General features: G+C 42.3%; 1 protein-coding gene across 1 annotated transcript; it reads right to left on the bottom strand.

The window, feature by feature from the left end:
• Nucleotides 1-197: 197 nt before the first annotated feature.
• On the bottom strand, nucleotides 198-16,294 carry MRPS22 (mitochondrial ribosomal protein S22). Its single transcript, XM_036431297.2, has 8 exons — nucleotides 16,095-16,294; nucleotides 9,703-9,866; nucleotides 8,437-8,601; nucleotides 6,324-6,467; nucleotides 5,957-6,040; nucleotides 4,347-4,492; nucleotides 1,309-1,417; nucleotides 198-332 (listed from the first exon to the last, which is right to left on the bottom strand). Exons 1-8 carry the CDS (start codon nucleotides 16,264-16,266, stop codon nucleotides 237-239), a joined length of 1,080 nt encoding a protein of 359 aa, XP_036287190.1. The 5' UTR covers nucleotides 16,267-16,294; the 3' UTR covers nucleotides 198-236.
• Between the last annotated feature and the right edge of the window lie 2,364 nt (nucleotides 16,295-18,658).

Genomic DNA, 18,658 nt, shown 5'->3' on the forward strand with positions numbered 1-18,658 from the left:
AATGTCCCTTGTGGAATGTGTATTAAGTTTTCTTTCTTTTTTGGGGGGGGGGGAGGGGGGGGGCGGGCGGGGTAGGGCCACTATTTGGAACTTAAAAACAAAAAATTTATAGGGAACTCCAAATCGTAAGTACCTTTTGATTTTGACAATTTTAAACACTCAGCTCAATAGCTCAATCAATATTAACAGAAAGCTAGTTAGTATTTAGCAAAATGAAATTTATTTGAAAAATATTTTCAGGAAGCTACAGATTGGCTAATGGAAGCTTCTTGATAAGCTTGTAGTGTTAATTCTATGTATGCTCCCTTCTGTGCTTCTGTTTTTGCAAAAACCTGTTTAAATGGAAAAAAAAACAAACGTTTTAAAGCAGAACATATACTATTTTTATCACTTTATAGTTTTTAGACATTAACATTTCTGTAATAGCAGAGCACCAGTTTAAAAAGCCTTCCAAGTTTCACAATTGTTTTCTGATTATAAAGCAGCTAGAGGCCCTGTGCACAGGGGGTGTGTCCAACTGCCTGTTTAGGCCCGATCCTACCAGGCAGTTGGACATCCCTCTCACAATCCAGGACTGCTGGCTCCCTCCCAACTGCTTTTTCCTGCTGGCCATCTTGTGTGTTGGAATAATGGTCAATTTGCACACTACAGAGACACAAAAACACCAGAAGTGCCCTAGTATGGCTGTCCTCTTTCAGAAAACATGACATAGCACCTTCTGCTAGATAAAATGAAAATCGTTATGTTCAAGTTTCCGTTGGGCTAGGAAATTTTTTTTCAAAGGAAATCTGGAAGGTTAGTATCAGCAAACTAATTTTTCACTTTAAAGCAAAATGCTTTATCTGGCTTATCACAGAAAACCAGTGTTTGTACTGCAGTTTCTCTCTGCTCCTCTTAGACTGTTCACATCACCGCTTGCTGTATAATTATTTTGTAAATGCATACATAATGTTGGGATAGAAGCCAGATCCACAAACCATGTCTATTCTGAGCATTAGAAGAGATGAAAATTACACAATTATCGCCCCTTTAAAAAATCGTATCAATGACATCTCCAGTTCAAAACAATAGTGCAACTAAGGCTTGGTATATACAAGCACCGCCATCTCTCCTGGACACCTGCTGGTGATTTCATCAGATGACAGGACTCCAAACAGAAAGAGGCAGCTATCCTACCATCTGAACTGCTGCAACTTCCCCTCCTGACTGAAGAAATACAGGGGCTCTAATCACTATTTCAAGATCTGGTGAGTTACCATTAAATATGACGTATTTCAGAATTCTTCCCAACTTGGAAAGGCCCTTCACCTTAATTAAATGCAATCCCTCAGCAGCCTGCCCCTTGGCCTCTTGAGCTGACTGGCCATCTGGGTGGAGGATGTGGTACAGCTGGACCAAGCTGGTGGCATCATCGATTCTAGAGAGAGAGAGGGTTTACTGTTTTTCTGTTTGCTCAGTCCTATAAAAGGGTGTGCCTACTTAAAACTAAATTACAAGTTTCCCTGGGGCCAGAAGAAAAAATTTTATTTCATAGGCATTTTCAAGGAAATTAGCTAATTTAGGCTTCATACCAACTCCGCAGGAGGTAGTTGGGCAGGAGCCTCTGCAGGCAGTTTACAGAGTATGCTCTAAAAGGGGCTGCATTCTTGGAAGCAGCAGCATTTTCCATAGAAACAATACTGCTAATGGCAGATGACTTCTAGGCCAACCCTCTTCACCTGCAGATAATGTGATCCACCCAGCTCAGAGGATGGAATTTACCTTGACCCCGCATGAGCCGGAGGCTGGTGGTAAGGGATGCTCAAAGCCACTGCCTGTAAGTATTAGCGGTGACACTCATGCTAGTAGATAAATGCCTCTCCTAGAAGCCTCCTAGGGGTGCAAGGAAAGACTCACAGGAACCCATTAGTTAAAAATTAGTATCCTGGTGAAGCAAATTTGAAATTACGCACATCAGCTGAAAGCCAGAACAAGAATTCAGGATTGTACTAAAAAAAATTTTTTTTTTTAAATATTTTATTGATTTTGTACAGAGAGGAAGGGAGAGAGATAGAGTCATCGATCAGCTGCCTCTTGCACACCCCCTACTGGGGATATGCCCGCAACCAAGGTACATGCCCTTGACCGGAATCGAACCCGGGACCTTTCAGTCCCCAAGCCGACGCTCTGTCCATTGAGCCAAACTGGTCTTGGCTGTACTAAAATTTTTATCAACATTAACACTTCCTATCCTTCACCAGACACTAACTTCTAACATAGTCAACAACTTCCTCCTGTTTGCCACCTCAAAGCCAAGGAGTTATTTAAAAATAACTCTTCTAATATGCTTGTGCTTTGAGGCTCTGCTACGTACCGGCGTCTGATTGGGGTGGAGTGAGGACACCCTAATGCAGTGACCCTGCTTTCCTCTTACCTGAGCTGAGAGATGGAGGGCGGGGTAAAGAATTTAAGCCTTAGAGAAATGCTCAGGGCTTATCCCAAGGTCCATCCAACCCTAAAAGCCATCCCTTGTAGGGGACTGAGAAACCACACCTGCTCACATAGTAAAACTTCCCAGGGGAAAAATTCAAAAATGTTCATTATAAATCTGTTTGTTATAATCTAACAAAGTCAAATATGACGACAAAATATTTCCTCAAGATACAAACATAGTTCTCGTTAGAGTTTTGTATATGTGAGAATCATTTTAACTGGTTTTCGTATAGCAGAATCATGTTCAGGGCTTCATTACATTCCTGCTGAAGTATAATGCCTATGTCCCACAGAATAGTTTAGTTTCACACACAGCCCATATTTGAAATTTTAAATAATGCACGTTAAAAAAGATTTTAAAAGACTCTCAATTCAAAACTAAAAATGGGCCCTGGCTAAGTGGCTCAGCTCATGGGACACAACAAAAGGTTATGAGCTCATTTCCCAGTCAGAACGTATACATAGGTTACAGGTTTGATCCCTGGTCCCAGCCTGTACAGGAGGCAAGTGATTAATGTTTCTCTTTCTCTAAAAATCAACATGTCCTCAGGTGAGGATATAAAAACCAACAGTGGCACTTACATCTGATTCTAAATTCTGGTCTGGGCTCCATTCAGCGAGGGCATGCACCCTCTACTGGCTAACCTGGGATTTGCAGCAAGCTGTTCAGAATCCCAGTTTTATTTATGCGGAGTAGGAAAATACCCAAAACTCCTTCCCCATATGCAAATAACTGCTCCAGATGTCATAATGATATTACTAAATCACATATCAGTACACCTTGATAAAAAAAATTAAATTTCAAAGGCATTTCTGTGTAGCTCTAATGTCTTATAAAAAAAAGTTACACTGTTTTTACAGTAACTTACTTATGGAATGCTTCCATTTCAGACACTAAGAAAATCCATTCACAGGTGATGTCAAAGCTAATGCACCTAAAGGCAATTCACATTAAGCATCCTCGTGACCGTGAGCCAGCCCTCTGCATATGTGGGATGGAGGTGTGTCTATTCCTGCCCTCTGCACCGATTCCACTGCACATGCTGCAGTGGGCTGGCTGGACATTGCCTACGGTTAGGAATGTCGTTTCTATGAGAAACGATGCTGTTTTCAAATACGGACTGTATTTCTTAGACCGTGCCTATGGCACCTTCTAATTACAAATGCCTTACCTTTGTAGGAATAGTTAGATTACATGGTGGACACTCTTGAGTCAAAACGCCTTAGTCTGAAGGTAGCAATAAACTGCCTTCTGAGTCCAGCAAGGGCTTTTTGTGGAAAGCTGACTTTCTTAGTACAGCCATGCTGGTTTCTTGTCCTTGTTATTTTGGCCTTCCTAACCCAATCAACAGAAACATATCCAAAAAAGTCTCTTCAATTCTACCACAAGTTGTAAAGTACACTATTATTTCAGCTAAGAAGGCTGAGTGCATACCAGTCTACATGCTAAAATACAACAGACATTCATTTCATACAACTTTGAAAACTATAACCTTTTCAATGCCTTAATCTTACAAAAGCAAGATATATAAAAAACAAGAGTATTTTCAAAAATTAGATGACTTTTACTGAAAGCCCCTAAGAGTAGTCGTACCAGAAAACAAGCACAGCGGCCCTCTTCCCCCCATTCCCCCGAGCATCGGGCACGCCAGGTACCAGTCAATATCCAGGGCATAGAGAACAGGCCAGAGCCACTTACTCTTTCAAAGAATCTAGCTGTTTACACAACACAGAAAACTGGGTTGTGCTGAAAGAATAAACCCATAAATAAACTGAGTTAAGTGAAAGCTATTTGTCACTGAACAGTACATTTATCACTGGAAAAATAACATAGCTTAAATACACATTTACTTAGGAATTAAGATCATACTTACAAATCTCTCTGAATCTGGTCAATCAGTAAACCATCAATCTTTTTCTTATTTACAAAATACCAAGCCATTCCACCAAAATGTCTTGTTGAACGTAAAAGGTCATATTTTCCATGTTTATCTATATCTTCATAGGTCTGATGATGAACCTATCCACATAAGATGCGATTTTTTTTTTTAGAAACATAAAAACTGAGTGGCATTACTGGATATACATTTACTAGCATGAGTACTGCCCAAGAAAGTACCAGTAAAATCAGGTTTAATCTGTCTCCACTATCATTAATCAAAAGACGATTTAGACCAACCCTCCACTGCAGACACAAATGGCAGCCTGGAACAAGTTTGCCAAAATTTATAACCAGATCAATTACTTTTCAGCAGCCAAGCACTGTTTATGAAGCACACATATAGAGAAACCACTGGAAACAATGGGCCATTATTTCTTGGTAACTAGTGGGAAAAAAGAAATCAAGAATATTCTTTCACTCCTCCTCCCCCCTCCCCCAAATCTCATCAAATACCCAATCCCATCAACTACTACTTTCCATCTCATTAACTAACATTCCTTGAGTCCTTGGTCTTCTGAAATGAAGACTTTGATGAGGGCATTCCTATGATCAAAGGCTTTCTGCTGACTGAAGTCCAGGTTCCTCAGCCTAGCATCTAAGGTCACCTTATATGATAGGGTCCCTCCTACCCCTCTAATCTAATCCTGACCACCCCTACATACACAGCCACACCAGGTGATTGGTCATTTCTCAGGCATTCACTGTTCCCTGCCTCATTTTGTCCCCTCTGCCTGAAACACCTCTCCTCACCAACTCCACCCACCATGTTTCCTGCCATTTTAGAACCCCTTTTAAGGTACCTGTGAAGCCTTTCCCAAGGGCACTTTGTAACCTCTGAGCACCTGACATCTTAGACTGAGGGGATAATTATCTGTGTGCTTATGTAGCACCCTTCCCCACAATCACTTCTGGACTACAAGCTTTGACATGGCGCACACTGTCCTCATCTATCTACAGTACTACCTTGCACATAAAAGGTACTTCAATGATTACACACACTGCATTCTGGTAAATTTTAGTAAGTAACTTTGTTCCTTTATGATAAATTGAAAAAAGAACAGACTTTGGTCATCACTCACTAGCTGTACAACTTTTAGCAAGCTACTTTTTAAAATATATATATATTTTTATTAATTTCAGAGAAGCAGGGAGAGGGAGACAGAAATATTTTAAAACAAAAAAACCGTCAATGATGAGAATCATTAATCGGCTACCTCCTGCACACCCCCTACTGGGGATCCAGCCCACAACCCGCCACGTGCCCTTACCAGAATTGAACCCAGGACCTTTCAGTCCACAGTTTGGCTCTATCTACTGAGCCAAACCGACTAGGGCAAGCTACTAAACTCCTCATACTTAAATTCTCTCATCCTTAACTCAAGGGTATTGTAAGGATAAAATATCTGTTAAACATCAGGTCCTTCCTTAACAGGTGTTCAGGTATTTCCCTTCTCTTCCCTCTGTATCAAAGCTTATAACTTAATTCATTTACTATATTAAAAACCTTATAACCATACTTCAGAAACTAGAAAATATACTCACTTTGATATAGTCCGCAGAATCTGGCTCAAACTGGGCAACGCAGAGATTAAGGACATCAGCATGCCGGTCCTGATTGTACATGGTCTAAACCACACAGCAGAGTTGGAATTAGATTGGGAAGAACATGAAAGTTCAATACTTAACCTGACGCCATGACAGGCGTGCCCATCCACTGCGCCCATCAAGAGGTATCCATAAATAACACAGGCTTTGTGACTGTTACGTCTGCACTGGAATCCCAGCCACAAGATCAATAACCCTAGTTATCATTGGAAATGTTTATCAAAGCAAAATGCCCAGCTGTACCAGAGTCAACTATTTCAGCAAAGAAACCCTCATCACTGACTCTGAAACCAAGTCACCTTACCTTAAGATTTTCTTCCTTGAAAATAACTGGTGTTAAAGTTTTCCGACCTTCCTTGGGGAAATAAACTTGTATCATCCGGTCCCGTTCTTCCCAAGAGGCTTTGCGTAGTGTGCCACTTGGTTCTCTGACAACAATAAAACGCTCCTGAAATAGAAAATATAATCAAGGATGAGTTTATGAGGATTTTCAGTTCTGGGGTCCCACTAAACACCATTATGAGAATAATTTGCAAACAGTAATATAAGGTACAACTGGGAAACATGAAATGCAATCACCTGCATATTTCAATGATAATTTCAAACTTCAAAGACATGGGTAAGATTTGGTACTTCCTCCACTAATTACTGCTGGGCCTCTGACAATCAGAAATCTAAAATGAAAGTATTACTAAGAGCCAACCACGGTCCTAAAGTGAGTCCAATGTATAAAATGCTTCAACTAAAAATTTCTGATTTGAGATTCATCTAAATGCATTTCAGATTAAAGTGCTATGAAACCTTTTCAAATTGTTTCATTTTCCCTTGCCAAAGTCTCACTTAAACAGACTTTCCTACTTCATAATCTACGTTGAAAGTCCTGGGAATAAAAAGAAACCCAAAGATGTGTCAAACGGACTGGTTCACTCGCCTCTGGGCTTTCCACTCTTCCAACTGCCAAGACCCAGAACAGGGATCACTAGGTTCTCTGAATTCCACTAAGCTCTGCACCGCTCAACTGACTGTGTCCTGTGCAAGACTCTTAACACCTCTCAGACATTATTAATATCGTCAGAGAGCTATTATAGAAAAGGGCAGGAGTTGTAATAATTCTTTGCAACACCCAGAGTGACTTACACAGAGCTTTGCATATAGCAGAAAACTGATACATATCTAATAAATTAACCAGATGTTACTGACTCATCTTTCCAGAGTCAGTAAAGAGTATCTGAACATGTTTTGAGGATAATATAATTAAAACTTTCATCAAGCATTAGAAATAGAAAAAAAAGTCAAAATAACAATTCCTCAAAATTATTTTGGTAATTTGAATTCCAAGTTCATTTTTCCCTTTCAGGTTATAGAAAGCTCCCACAGCCCTAACCAGTTTGGCTCAGTGGATAGAGTGTTGGCCTGCAGACTGAAGGGTCCAAGGTTCAATTCCGGTCAAGGGCATGTACCTTGGTTTCGGGCACATCCCCCGTAGGGGGTGTGCAGGAGGCAGCTGATGGATGTTTTTCTCTCATGGATGTTTCTAACTCTATCCCTCTCCCTCTCTGTAAAAAAAATCAATAAAATATATTTTTTTAAAAAGAAAAAAAAGAATGCTCCCACAAACCAGTCTTCGTAGCACTGCAAGCATTTTTAAAGTACCCCAAAGCAAAAACTGTAATTAAAATGAAACTCTGTGATGTGTTAGATCAGGTATATGGTGGTTCACATACAAACATGGACATTGCTCAAATCATGTCTTCTAACCATGACCGTGTCTGACAAAGAGGCTATTATGGGCTAGCCCTTCCCCAACCCTCATATTATGTAACACTCTACTGCATTTTGTGGGCTGAATTGTAAATTACTCTTTACTTGAAAAGGCTCAAAGACAAAAGTGATATAATTCCAGAGTCTCCTTTTGGAATTGACAGTTGAAGGAAGAATAAAAACCATAAGAAGTGGTGCTGTCTGGGAATTATCTGGGGAGATATGGCATTCTTACTGTGAATTCTGAAAAGCGAAAATCCATATGGGCAGTCTGGGTTTTTGGCATCATCAAGTGCTTAAGAAAGAAACAGTATCTTTCCAAACAGCATCAGCTTAGGAAGCCAGTCTAACCTGGACAGGAAGAAACTCCCTTCTCCCATGGCCTTGAAGACTTTTGCCCCTGGTTCTGTTTCAGCACACCTGTTTCCTTCCTGGCAGTCAACCTGGAATATCCTGTGTCTGTAACGTGTCGGGGAATGGTAACATGATGTGCATTCCTCTTAAGCTGTATCTTCCGGAAGGCCCTCCCCAGTCACAGAAATTCTGGTTTGGAAGATTCAAACAGCTGGCTCACATGATGTTGACCCTTGTCCCTCAGCCCCATCTCCACATAGTATTTCAAACAAAAATAATTTCTTTATGAGACATATACTCACCCGGTGTGGTATGTTATATGTTATATCGGTAAACACATATTTGGCTGTTTCTGTTCCTTCCAAAATCTTGTCTTCAGCTAACACGTCATTTATTGGCTTACGCTCTTCCAGAACCGGTGGCATTTTTAATAGTATTTTAGCTGCCTCAACCGCCTTTCTTGTTGCCTAATGAAATAAAATATTTCTTAAGAAAAGTCACTTGACTACAGACAAAAGGATCATCTGACTAAAGCGGACATTAGTCAAAAACACCAAGGACTGCAAAGAGAAGAGCCAGAGCCATGACTCAGTGAGTGGGCTCCGGGGCCCTGGCTTTGCTTCTTTCAGCGTTTGTGGAACGGCTGAGAGAACCAGCTTACTCATTCACTAAGCCAGCGGCCGCCGACCTTTCGGACCTCATGGACCACTGGTTGGCAACCGCTGCTGCGTACAGCAAAGGAATGCTAGGCAGAGCCAAGCCACAAAAGCTGCCTGAAATAGGATAAAGCATCTCATTTATTGGGTGCTTGCTATGTGCCAGATATTGTTCAAATACTCTGAATGTATCTGGCCCACAACTATGTTTATGGTGCTATTGTTACCTCATTTTATGAACAAGAAAACAGAGGCACACAAATGTTAAGTAAATTGCTAGGAAGTTGCAGCACTGGGATTTGAACCCAGGCTACTCAACCTCAGAGTCCACACTCTTAACCGCTGACCCCACTGCTCCACTGTTCACTGTTAACAATGGTTACCTCTCCGGGTGAAGGGGAACTTTCCCTCTTCGTGCGATATGCCGGTGGATATTTTAATTTTTGCTAAGGTAATAAATTATGTTTGAATTAGAAAGAAGAGCGATGATGCATTCATACATCAAAGCCTTTCCACAAAGTACTCAATACCCAGGACTCCAGGAGGACCCTGCTGCCTGAGTAGGATGCTATTCATAATCACCCCAAAGTGTCAACCTCAAAGCAGCTCACGACAGTTATTTCTCCGGGAAGGAAGCTGGCGCAGGAAGAATTAAAGGAAGAATGCTCAGGCTGGGTCTGGAGCAGAGGCAGCTCTGCTTGAACACCAGACGCCTGACCCACACGGCCCAGGCTGCCTAATGTTGGCCATGTTTCCCGATCCTCCACCTGCTGCTCATATTTCTTTTCTCAGTTCTGTGCCTGGGATTCCTCCCTCATCAGGGCCTGTGGAAGAGCAAGTATCAACATCTGGAGGGGTCTTTAAATATCTTTTAGCCCTTTAAAGAAAGGTATTCTACCAATATTCGTGTACCTCTTCCAACTGCTCCTGAGTCATTAGCTTGTAGGTTGGTGGCTTCAGAGCTTGTACAGCTGGCTTAAAAGTCTTCTGCAAATCCAAGCCTGTCATCTTGGTGAGTATGCTTTGGACTTCTTCATCCATAAATGTAGGTTTCTTGATCTCAGAGCTACCAGTTTCTGTTAAAACGATTTTAGCAAATAAGAAATGGGGGGGAAATAACAAGCCAACAAAACCTTTATATAGAAAAGTTAAAAATAAAAAGTGATTAACAATGTCTACCTCAACACATAATGCTATGATATCCATTTATTGATTCATTTCTTCATTTAAAATTTACTGAATATTCACGATGATGAAGATATAGTTCCTGCCAAAAAGATACTCAAAGTCTAGTGGAGGAAACAACAGGAAAAAGTAATGAATGTGATAATGAGGATACTGGAGCCTGCCTAAAGACCTTGCCATTTATTATCTAAGTGGTAGAGCTAGAACTTAACCAAACCTCCATCAATCCCAATCGATTGTGGTGCTCCTCCGTGTAAGTGTATAGACTAGAGAGGCACAGAAAGTTGTGTGACTGCTGAGGAAGGAGTTAGCAGAGCCTGGGAGCATGTAGGGTGTGATGGGATCAAAAGATGGCTTCCCAAGGGCCTCAATAGGGCCAAGAAAAAAGGGAAGAAAACTCTAGGCTGAGGCGTTGCAGCTAGGAAAGAGGCCTGGATTGGACATGATACTGACGAGGCCACCTGGTGTCATGGAAGAGCCCTGGACAAGAGAGGGGACCAGATCTCAGTTCTGCCCCACGCAGTTTTCCTATTCCTGAGCCCAGTGTTTGGTAAACTGCGGCTCGAGAGCCACATGCGGCTCTTTGGCCCCTTGAGTGTGGCTCTTCCACAAAATACCACGGCCTGGGCGATTCTATTTTGAAGAAGTGGCGTTAGAAGAAGTTTAAGTTTAAAAAATTCTGCTCTCAAAAGAAATTTCAATTGTTGGACTGTTGATATTTGGCTGCTGACTAATGAGTTTGCCGCCCACTGCCTTAGCCTAACCTCCATTTCCACTTCCATTAAAAAAAATAAAAGTCATTCCTTCACAGCCACCTCTTCCTCTGCTTGTCTTGTAAATGCTGGTATCCTGACGATTCTGAACTACATCCTTCTTTTCTCCCTTCTCACATCCTCAGTGATGATCTCCTAGCCTCCTCTAACTGAAATTACTTCTATATGCAGGAGACTCTCAAATCTGTCTCTCCGCCAAGATCATCTTGCATCCAAAAACTCAATGGACATTGCACATGTATTTTAATATTAAAATTCCTGTCTTAAACCTGCCTCTCCTACTATTCCCTGTCTTACCATCATCCAATAGGCCCTGTGAGGTGAGCCAATGGTCATTCCTGACTCACCCTAGCCTAAGCAGCCGCAGTGACAGTAATAACAGCTAACATGTGTTAGATATTTACTATGGGCCAGGGCTTACTGAGCTCAGTATTTAGCACATTTAATCCTCACAACACTTTTGTAAATACTATGATTATCCCCATTTTACAAAAAGGAACACTGACAGAACATACTACCTATCATACCTCATAAATTTAATCCTCCATTTCCACTGCCACTACCTTAATCAAAGCTATCCTCATCCCTTGCCTTAGTCTCCTTACCAGTCTCCCTGTCTCCATTCTGACTGCACTATAAACCATTCTCCAAAGAATACATAGTAAACTCTTTAAACTGTAATCTAAACAATATAAAAGATTAACAAAACAACTGATTTTTTTAAAGATAAACAAAATTGACAAACCTTCAGCTAGGCTAACAAAGGGAAAAAAGAACCCAAATCAACAAAATTATAAGCTTAAAAAGACATTACAACTGATATCACAGAAATACAAAGAAGAAATACAAATACATCATAAGGTTACTATGAACATCTATATGCCACCAAACTGGGCAACGTAAAAGAAATGGAAAAATTCTTAGAAATATACATCCTAGATTAAATGAGGAAGATAATCATACACTTTACAAGCTGTCTCCCCCGATATTTCCAGGACCAACCTAGAACTGTACATAATTACTGACTATATTTCCTAAGCTGTACTTTGCATCCCCATGATTATTTTGTAACTACTGTGGTGTATATCTAAAGCTAATCCTACCTAATAAAAGAGTAAAATGCAAATTAACCATCACTCTGCTCAAGCCACACCCACCAGCCAATCAGAGTGAGTATGCAAATTAACCCCAACCAAGATGGCTGCAGCCACAGAGCAGTTGAGAGGCTTGGATTTCCTCCGCAAGGGAAGCCAAGCTTTCCACCTGCCCTAGCCGGCTTAGGCCTCCACTCAAGGATGCAAAGTTTCAATTGTAGAAGGTAAATAAATTCCAGATACCAGGGCCTAGCTTGGGTCGCGGTGGGGGTGGGGGCAGACTGCAAACCACCACAGGCCCCTCGCCCAGGCCGCTCCACACCCCAAGGGAACCCCCACCCAGATCCGGGACACCTTTCAGAGCAAACCAGCTGGCCCCAACCCATGCACAGGCCTCTATCCTATCTATTAGAAGAGTAATATGCAGACTGACCATCACTCCAACACAAGATGGCTGCCCCCATGTGGTCAAAGATCCTGCCCCCATGTGAACACAAGATGGCCACCACAAGATGGTCAGCAGGAGAGGGCAGTTGGGAGGCACCAGACCTGAAAGGGAGGGCAGTTGGAGGTGATCAACCCTTCAGGGGAGAACAGCTAGGAGTGACCAAGTCGGCAGGGAAGGGCAGTTAGGCATGACCAGGCCTGCAGGGGAGGGCAGTTAGAGGTGGCCAGGCCAGCAGAGGAGGGAAGTTGGGGGCAAACAGGCTGGCAGGGGGCAGTTAGACATTAATCAGGCTGGCAGGGGAGTGGTTAGGGGGTGATCAGTCTGCCAGGCAGAAGCAGTAAGGGGCAATCAGAAAGGCAGGCAGGTGAGCAGTTTCAATTATATGCAAATTAACCCTTGGGATCAGGTCTAAAAGGGCAGTTTAAAAACCCTCGAGGGGTCCCAGATTGGAGAAGGTGCAAACTGGGCTGAGACACCCCCCACCCCGTGCACAAATTTCGTACACCGGGCCTCTGATATAAGATAATATTGAATGTAAATCACAATTGACATTTTTTTAATTTAAAAAAAAAAAAAATCAGAAAAGATCAATTACTAGTAAGGAAATTGAACCAGTAATCAAAACTTTCCCAATGATGATAAATCTAGGACCAGATGTCTTCACAGGTGAACCTTACTAGATATTTAAAGAATTACCGCCAATCCTTTTCAAATTCTTTCCAAAATTGGAGAGGAGGGAACATTTCCAAACTCATTTTATGGAGCCAGCATTATCCTGATAACTGATCCAGAAAAGGACACTTAACAGAAAATTATAGGGCAATATTCTCTGCAAAAATTCTCAATAAAATACCAGTAAACTGATTTCAGCTGCACATTAAAAAGATCATTCACCATGATCATGTGTGGGTTTCATCCTTGGGGTGCAAGGATGGTTCAGCGTACTGAACTCCATCAATGTGATACATCACATCAAAAGAATGAAAGAAAAATCACATGATCCCTTCAATAGATGCAGAAAATGCATGTGACAAAATTCAACATCTATTCATGATAAAAAAAAAAAACTCTTAACAAATTAGGTATAAAAGGAACATACACCAATATAATAAAGGCCATATATGACAAACCTCAGCTAACATACTCAGTGGTGGAGGTTAAAGGCCTTTCCTCTAGGATCAGGAACAAGTTACTTGTTACTTGTTAGTACTTAAGTCCTAGCCAGAACAACGAGCAAGGGGAAAGGAAAAAAAGAAACAGAACTGGAAAGGAAAAAGTAAAATTATCTCTATTTGCAGATGCCATGACTTTATATATAAAAAATCCTATAATAATAGAAAATACACCAAAAATGGTACATCTAATCGACAAATTCAGCAAGTTGCAGAATACAAAATTAATATTAAAAATCAATAGCATTTCTAAACACAAATTTTTGAAAAAAGAAACTTAAAAATTATCTCATTTATAATAGCATCAAAAAGCAATAAAATAGTAAGGAGGTGAAAACTAACAGAAAACTACAGGGCAATATCCTCAGCAAAAATTCTATAGTTTTCTATACTGAAAACTATAAAACTTAGGAAAGGAACCGAGGAAGACACAAATTAATGAAAAGGTTATCTGTGTTCATGGATTGAATGAATATTGTTAAAATGTCCATACTACCCAAAGCCATCTAATCCCTATTAAGATTCCAATTGCAGGGGAGAGGGGGAGGCTGAGTTGGGGGTAGGGTCAATGGGGGTAAAAGACTTTCAACAATAAAGAATCATTAAAAAAAAAAAAAAGATTCCAATTGCATTTTTTTTTTTTACAGAAACAGAATAAAAAATCCTAAAATTTATATAGACCACAAAAGACTCTGAACAGCCAGAGCAATCTTGAGAAAACAAAGTGGGAGGGATCACACTTCCTAATTTCAAGCTATACTACTTCCTAATTTCAAGCTATACTATACACCACTGGTATGTTAGCTGTAGATCAGTCAGATATGGCCATTATAGTCATCAAGACAGTGTGTTAACTAGCATATGAACAGATACATAGACCGATGGAATAGAATCGAGAGCCCAGAAATAAAACCAGCATATATGGTCAGCTAATATTTGACAAGGGAGCTAAGAATACATAATAGAGAAAAAACATAGTCTCTTCAATAAATGGTGCTGAGAAAATGCATGATCACATGTAAAAGAGTGAAACTAGACCATCTTATACCACTCACAAAAAATGAACTCACAATGGATTAAAGACTTAAATAAAAGGCCAGAAACCATAAAAGAAGAAAAAATGTTGTAGAAAAGCTCCTTGACATTGGTCTTGGCAATGATTTTTTTAAAAAATATTTTATTGATTTTGTACAGAGAGGAAGGGAGAGAGAGAGCGAGTTAGAAACATCGACGAGAGAGAGTCATCGATCAGCTGCCTCTTGCACACCCCCTACTGGAGATGTGCCCGCAACCAAGGTACATGCCCTTGACCGGAATCGAACCCAGGACCCTTCAGTCCCCAAGCCGATGCTCTATGCATTGGGCCAAACCGATTTTGGCTTGGCAATGATTTTTTTTTAATATGACACCTAAAACACAAGCAGCAAAATAGAAAATAAACAAATGGAACAAAATCAAACTAAATAGCTCTGCCCAGCAAAAGAATAAATTAACAAGATAAAAAAGACAACCTACGAAATGAGAAAAAATTTAGCAAGCCATATATTTGTTATGGGGTTAATATCCAAAATACATAAAGAACTCATACAACTCAACAGCAAAATACAAAATATCCAATAAAAAAATGGACAAAGGACCCAAACAAATATTTTTCCAAAGAGGATGTATAAATGACCAATATTACATGAAAAGATGCTCAACATCACTAATCACCAAGAAAATGCAAATCAAAACCACCACGAGCTATCACCTCACCTGTCAGAATGGCTAGCATCAAAAAGTCAAGAGATTAACATGCTGGCAAGGATGTGGAGAAAAGGGAACCCTTGTGCACTGTTAGTGATACTGCACAGCCACTGTGGAAAACAGTGTGGAGATTCGTTAAATATGGAACTGCCATTTGACCAAGTGATCCCGAAATAAAGAAGGCACCCCTTTGTTCATAGTAGCACAACTTACAATAGCTAAGCTCTGGAAACGGCCCAAGTGCCCATCAGCAGACAGTGGGTAAAAAACTGTGGTCATTTACACCCTGGAAGACTATGCAGTAAAAGAATTCTGCTTCTTTCCCCATCTCTTCACTTCATCTACTGCCTTTTCTCCCTCACCTCGCCTCCTCACCTCCCCTTTACAAAAGCTGCTCCCACAATTAACCTTGTCTGGGATAAAAAGGATCACTCTCCGCTCAATTGCTAGAAACCTGAGCGACAACGCTGATTTCTCTTGTTAAACCAGCGGTTCCCAACGTGGGGCACACGCTCCCCCCCCCCCCCTCCCTGCTCCCTAGTATGATTAACCGGGTCTTAGCTTTGGTCATAATCATTCCAGGAACTAACATTTTTCCGGGAACCCTTGCACCCTAGTTTGAGTTCCAGTCTTAGGTGCGTTCCCCCATCACAGCCCGGTCACCATGCCCTGCCTCATTCCCAATGGGCCATGAGTTCCTGCGGGGAAAACCTGTGCAAAGGGCTGCTGGTTAAATGGATAAACGACTGAGCTAAAGCTGGAACGACAAGCCCTCCCGTTAGAGCCGACAGGTGTAAGCGCGCCCCCGGGAGGAGCGGGGCGGAGGGAGGTGGGGCTCCGCGTGGGGCTCCAGGACGCGCCAGCCGACCTCGGGCAGGTCACTTACCGGCCTCGGAGCCGCGCCAACGGCATGGCATTCCCGCCCCGCAGGGCCCCGGCAGCGGCCGGAGCAGGGCGCCCGGCTGGGGCCGAGCCCGGACCCGGGAACAGACCCTTTCCGCGCCTTGAGAACCTTTCAGGAGGCTCCAAGACAGCACGGATGCTCTGAGAGCCGCCATAGTTATCCGGGGCCGCTAACTCCGGAGAATGCTGGGAGCGACCTTCGCTCTCGCGCGGTTCCTACGGCATTCTGGGAAATGTAGTCCGGAGGAGGAAGCCCAAAGCCATGCAGCTTCTGGGCCGTTTACAGATCGTTTCTGTAAGCTGCTCATTCACACGTGAAAGTGTTTGTATCCTTCTCTATGCATATTCTTTTTCCTGGGCCTCCCTTCGTTTCCACGGCTCTAAATAACCATTTTCTACCCAAACTTTTCCCCAGACCCACGTTTAAATCCAAGTGTGTATTCAGCTTCTCCATTCAAACTTTTCACAATCCCCATACCCCCAAATATAAATCCTGAGTCCAAGCACCATCCGTCAGCAACATCCATCATCTCCCATCAACTCATACACTTTATTTTACCTTTCAGAACATTACTCCTTTCCTTCACAACCCTTTCTCAATTTGTGATTATTTTCCTCGTTATCTATACTTATTTTTCTCACCCATGAAGTTAGTGACTTTCTATATTTGATTATAACATCACCTAGCCTGGTACACCTATGTCCACAACAAACATGTGTCAAATAAATGACTCAATGAATGATTAAATGATCCTGTTATTTTTGTTCCTTCTGTCCAAGATGTGCAGGTCTTATTCCCCATGGACATAGGTTGGTGCCTGTGCTAAGAACTCATCCCACAGCCTGGCTAAAAAAGGGTGATAAGTAAACACTTGTTTGAATCAGCGGAACAGACAGACTGATCTTCTAATCTTACCTCCTTTCTCTGTTTATGAATTCACTCCCTGTGGGTGGTGAAGGAGAGAGCCCCAGGCTTGGTGCTGCATTCAGGCATGGCTGCTGCTGTGCTCCCAACAGTTCCTCTCACACCTACATGAAAACAGGTGTCAGGGGAGAGGGATGCGTGCCCGGTGTCTCCCAGCCTGGCCCTTTCTCTGAGAATCAATCACCTCCTTCCCAAAGCCACTGATAGAGGACAGGCCTCGGTGGCTGTTTTCCTACTAACATCGCCCGGACAGAACTGAGTCGATAATGAGGGGCCCCTGATGCAGGAGGAATGGGTCTATCGCTGTATTAGTTCTCTGCAGCCACGGTAACAAGTGTGGTGGCTTCAAACAACAGGAATTTATTCTCACAGGTTTTTATGCCAGTGATCTGAAATCAGCATCACTTGCTTCAAAGCATAGCAGAGGCTCGCTTCAGAGGCTCCAGGGGATCTGTCCCTAATCTCTTCCAGCTCCTGCTGCTGCAAGCATCCCCTGGCTTATGGCTGCATCACCCCAACCTCTGCCTCTATCTTCATATCACCTTCTCATCTCTCTGTGCCCAATCTCCTTTTGCCTCACTTTCTCATATGAATACATATGATTGCTATTAAGGCCCATCTGAGTAATCCAGGATAATCTCCCCACCTCAGAATCCTTAGCTTAATCACTTCTGCAAAGACCCTCTTTCCATAGAAGGTAGCACTCACAGGTTCCAGGGATTAGGAGATAAATATCCTTTGAGGAGGAAGAACATTTTTCAATCTACCCCAGCTTTCCAGGCACCAAGCAGATTTTCTCTCAATATTTCCAACTAAGAGACACAGAAGCTTCTATTACAGTATAGTTGATGGTAAATGCTTGAAGTAAATAACCCAATACTTAGTGTTTGTAGCAGCCTTTTTCAGCAACATGCTCTCTGCAGAGAAAGACAGGCAAATGGAGCAGAAGCAGGGAGGGCCCACCATGAGGTTTGACAAAGAGAGAGAGATGAAGGAAGTATCAGCACTATCTTAGCCAGAGCCCCTCCCACTTTCCTTTCATTAACCACCTTTACTGGGGCAACACAAAGTTTCACTGGGATGGAATAACCAAGATTCCTGGTTCCAGCTGTGACCTTGGGCAGATGCCCACTGCTTTCAAAGCCTCAGTCCCTCTCCTGCAAAACTGGTAAAATGGTAGTCCTTATCTTGCAGACTTTGAAGATAAAGGAATTTCAGGACCTGATGGCTGGAGCAAGAAGAGGGTGCAAGAAGGTCGTGTGGCAGCAAGTTGGCAACTTGTGAAGATGCACAGAGGGAGCGCTGTAGAGAGTTACATGCTGATCAATTAACATGCTCTTGTAAGCAACAGACATCTTTCCTGCCTAAAACAGAGATGGAGCTTACTGGAGAGATGCTGAGGATCTCACAGAGTTAAAGGGAAAGCTGAGCAGCCGAGCCTCAGGAAGACTAGAAGCTCCAGGGTCCTCAGAGGCAAGAATTCCAGAGAAATCTCTCCAGGAGGCTGCTTTGAGTGACTTTGTTCCACTATAAACCTCCTGATGAGAGAAGCTGCTTGGCCCGGGTGGGTCCTATTCACCTGGGGGAATAGGGAGAGCTGGCCCTCTGATGGACACCTTGCT

Source organism: Pipistrellus kuhlii, unplaced genomic scaffold, assembly GCF_014108245.1.
Source record: "Pipistrellus kuhlii isolate mPipKuh1 unplaced genomic scaffold, mPipKuh1.p scaffold_m20_p_11, whole genome shotgun sequence".
NCBI classification, from domain to species: Eukaryota; Metazoa; Chordata; class Mammalia; order Chiroptera; family Vespertilionidae; genus Pipistrellus; species Pipistrellus kuhlii.

What these genes read in the sequence shown, in the direction of transcription:
- MRPS22 (XM_036431297.2), bottom strand. Translation starts at nt 16,266, where the DNA reads ATGGCGGCTCTCAGAGCATCCGTGCTGTCTTGGAGCCTCCTGAAAGGT. An exon ending in CTCAGGAGCAGTTGGAAGAG is followed by an intron (nt 8,602 to 9,702) that starts GTACACGAATAT and finishes TTATTTCATTAG; the next exon opens with GCAACAAGAAAGGCGGTTGA. An exon ending in GACCAGATTCAGAGAGATTT is followed by an intron (nt 1,418 to 4,346) that starts GTAAGTATGATC and finishes CTCTCTCTCTAG; the next exon opens with AATCGATGATGCCACCAGCT.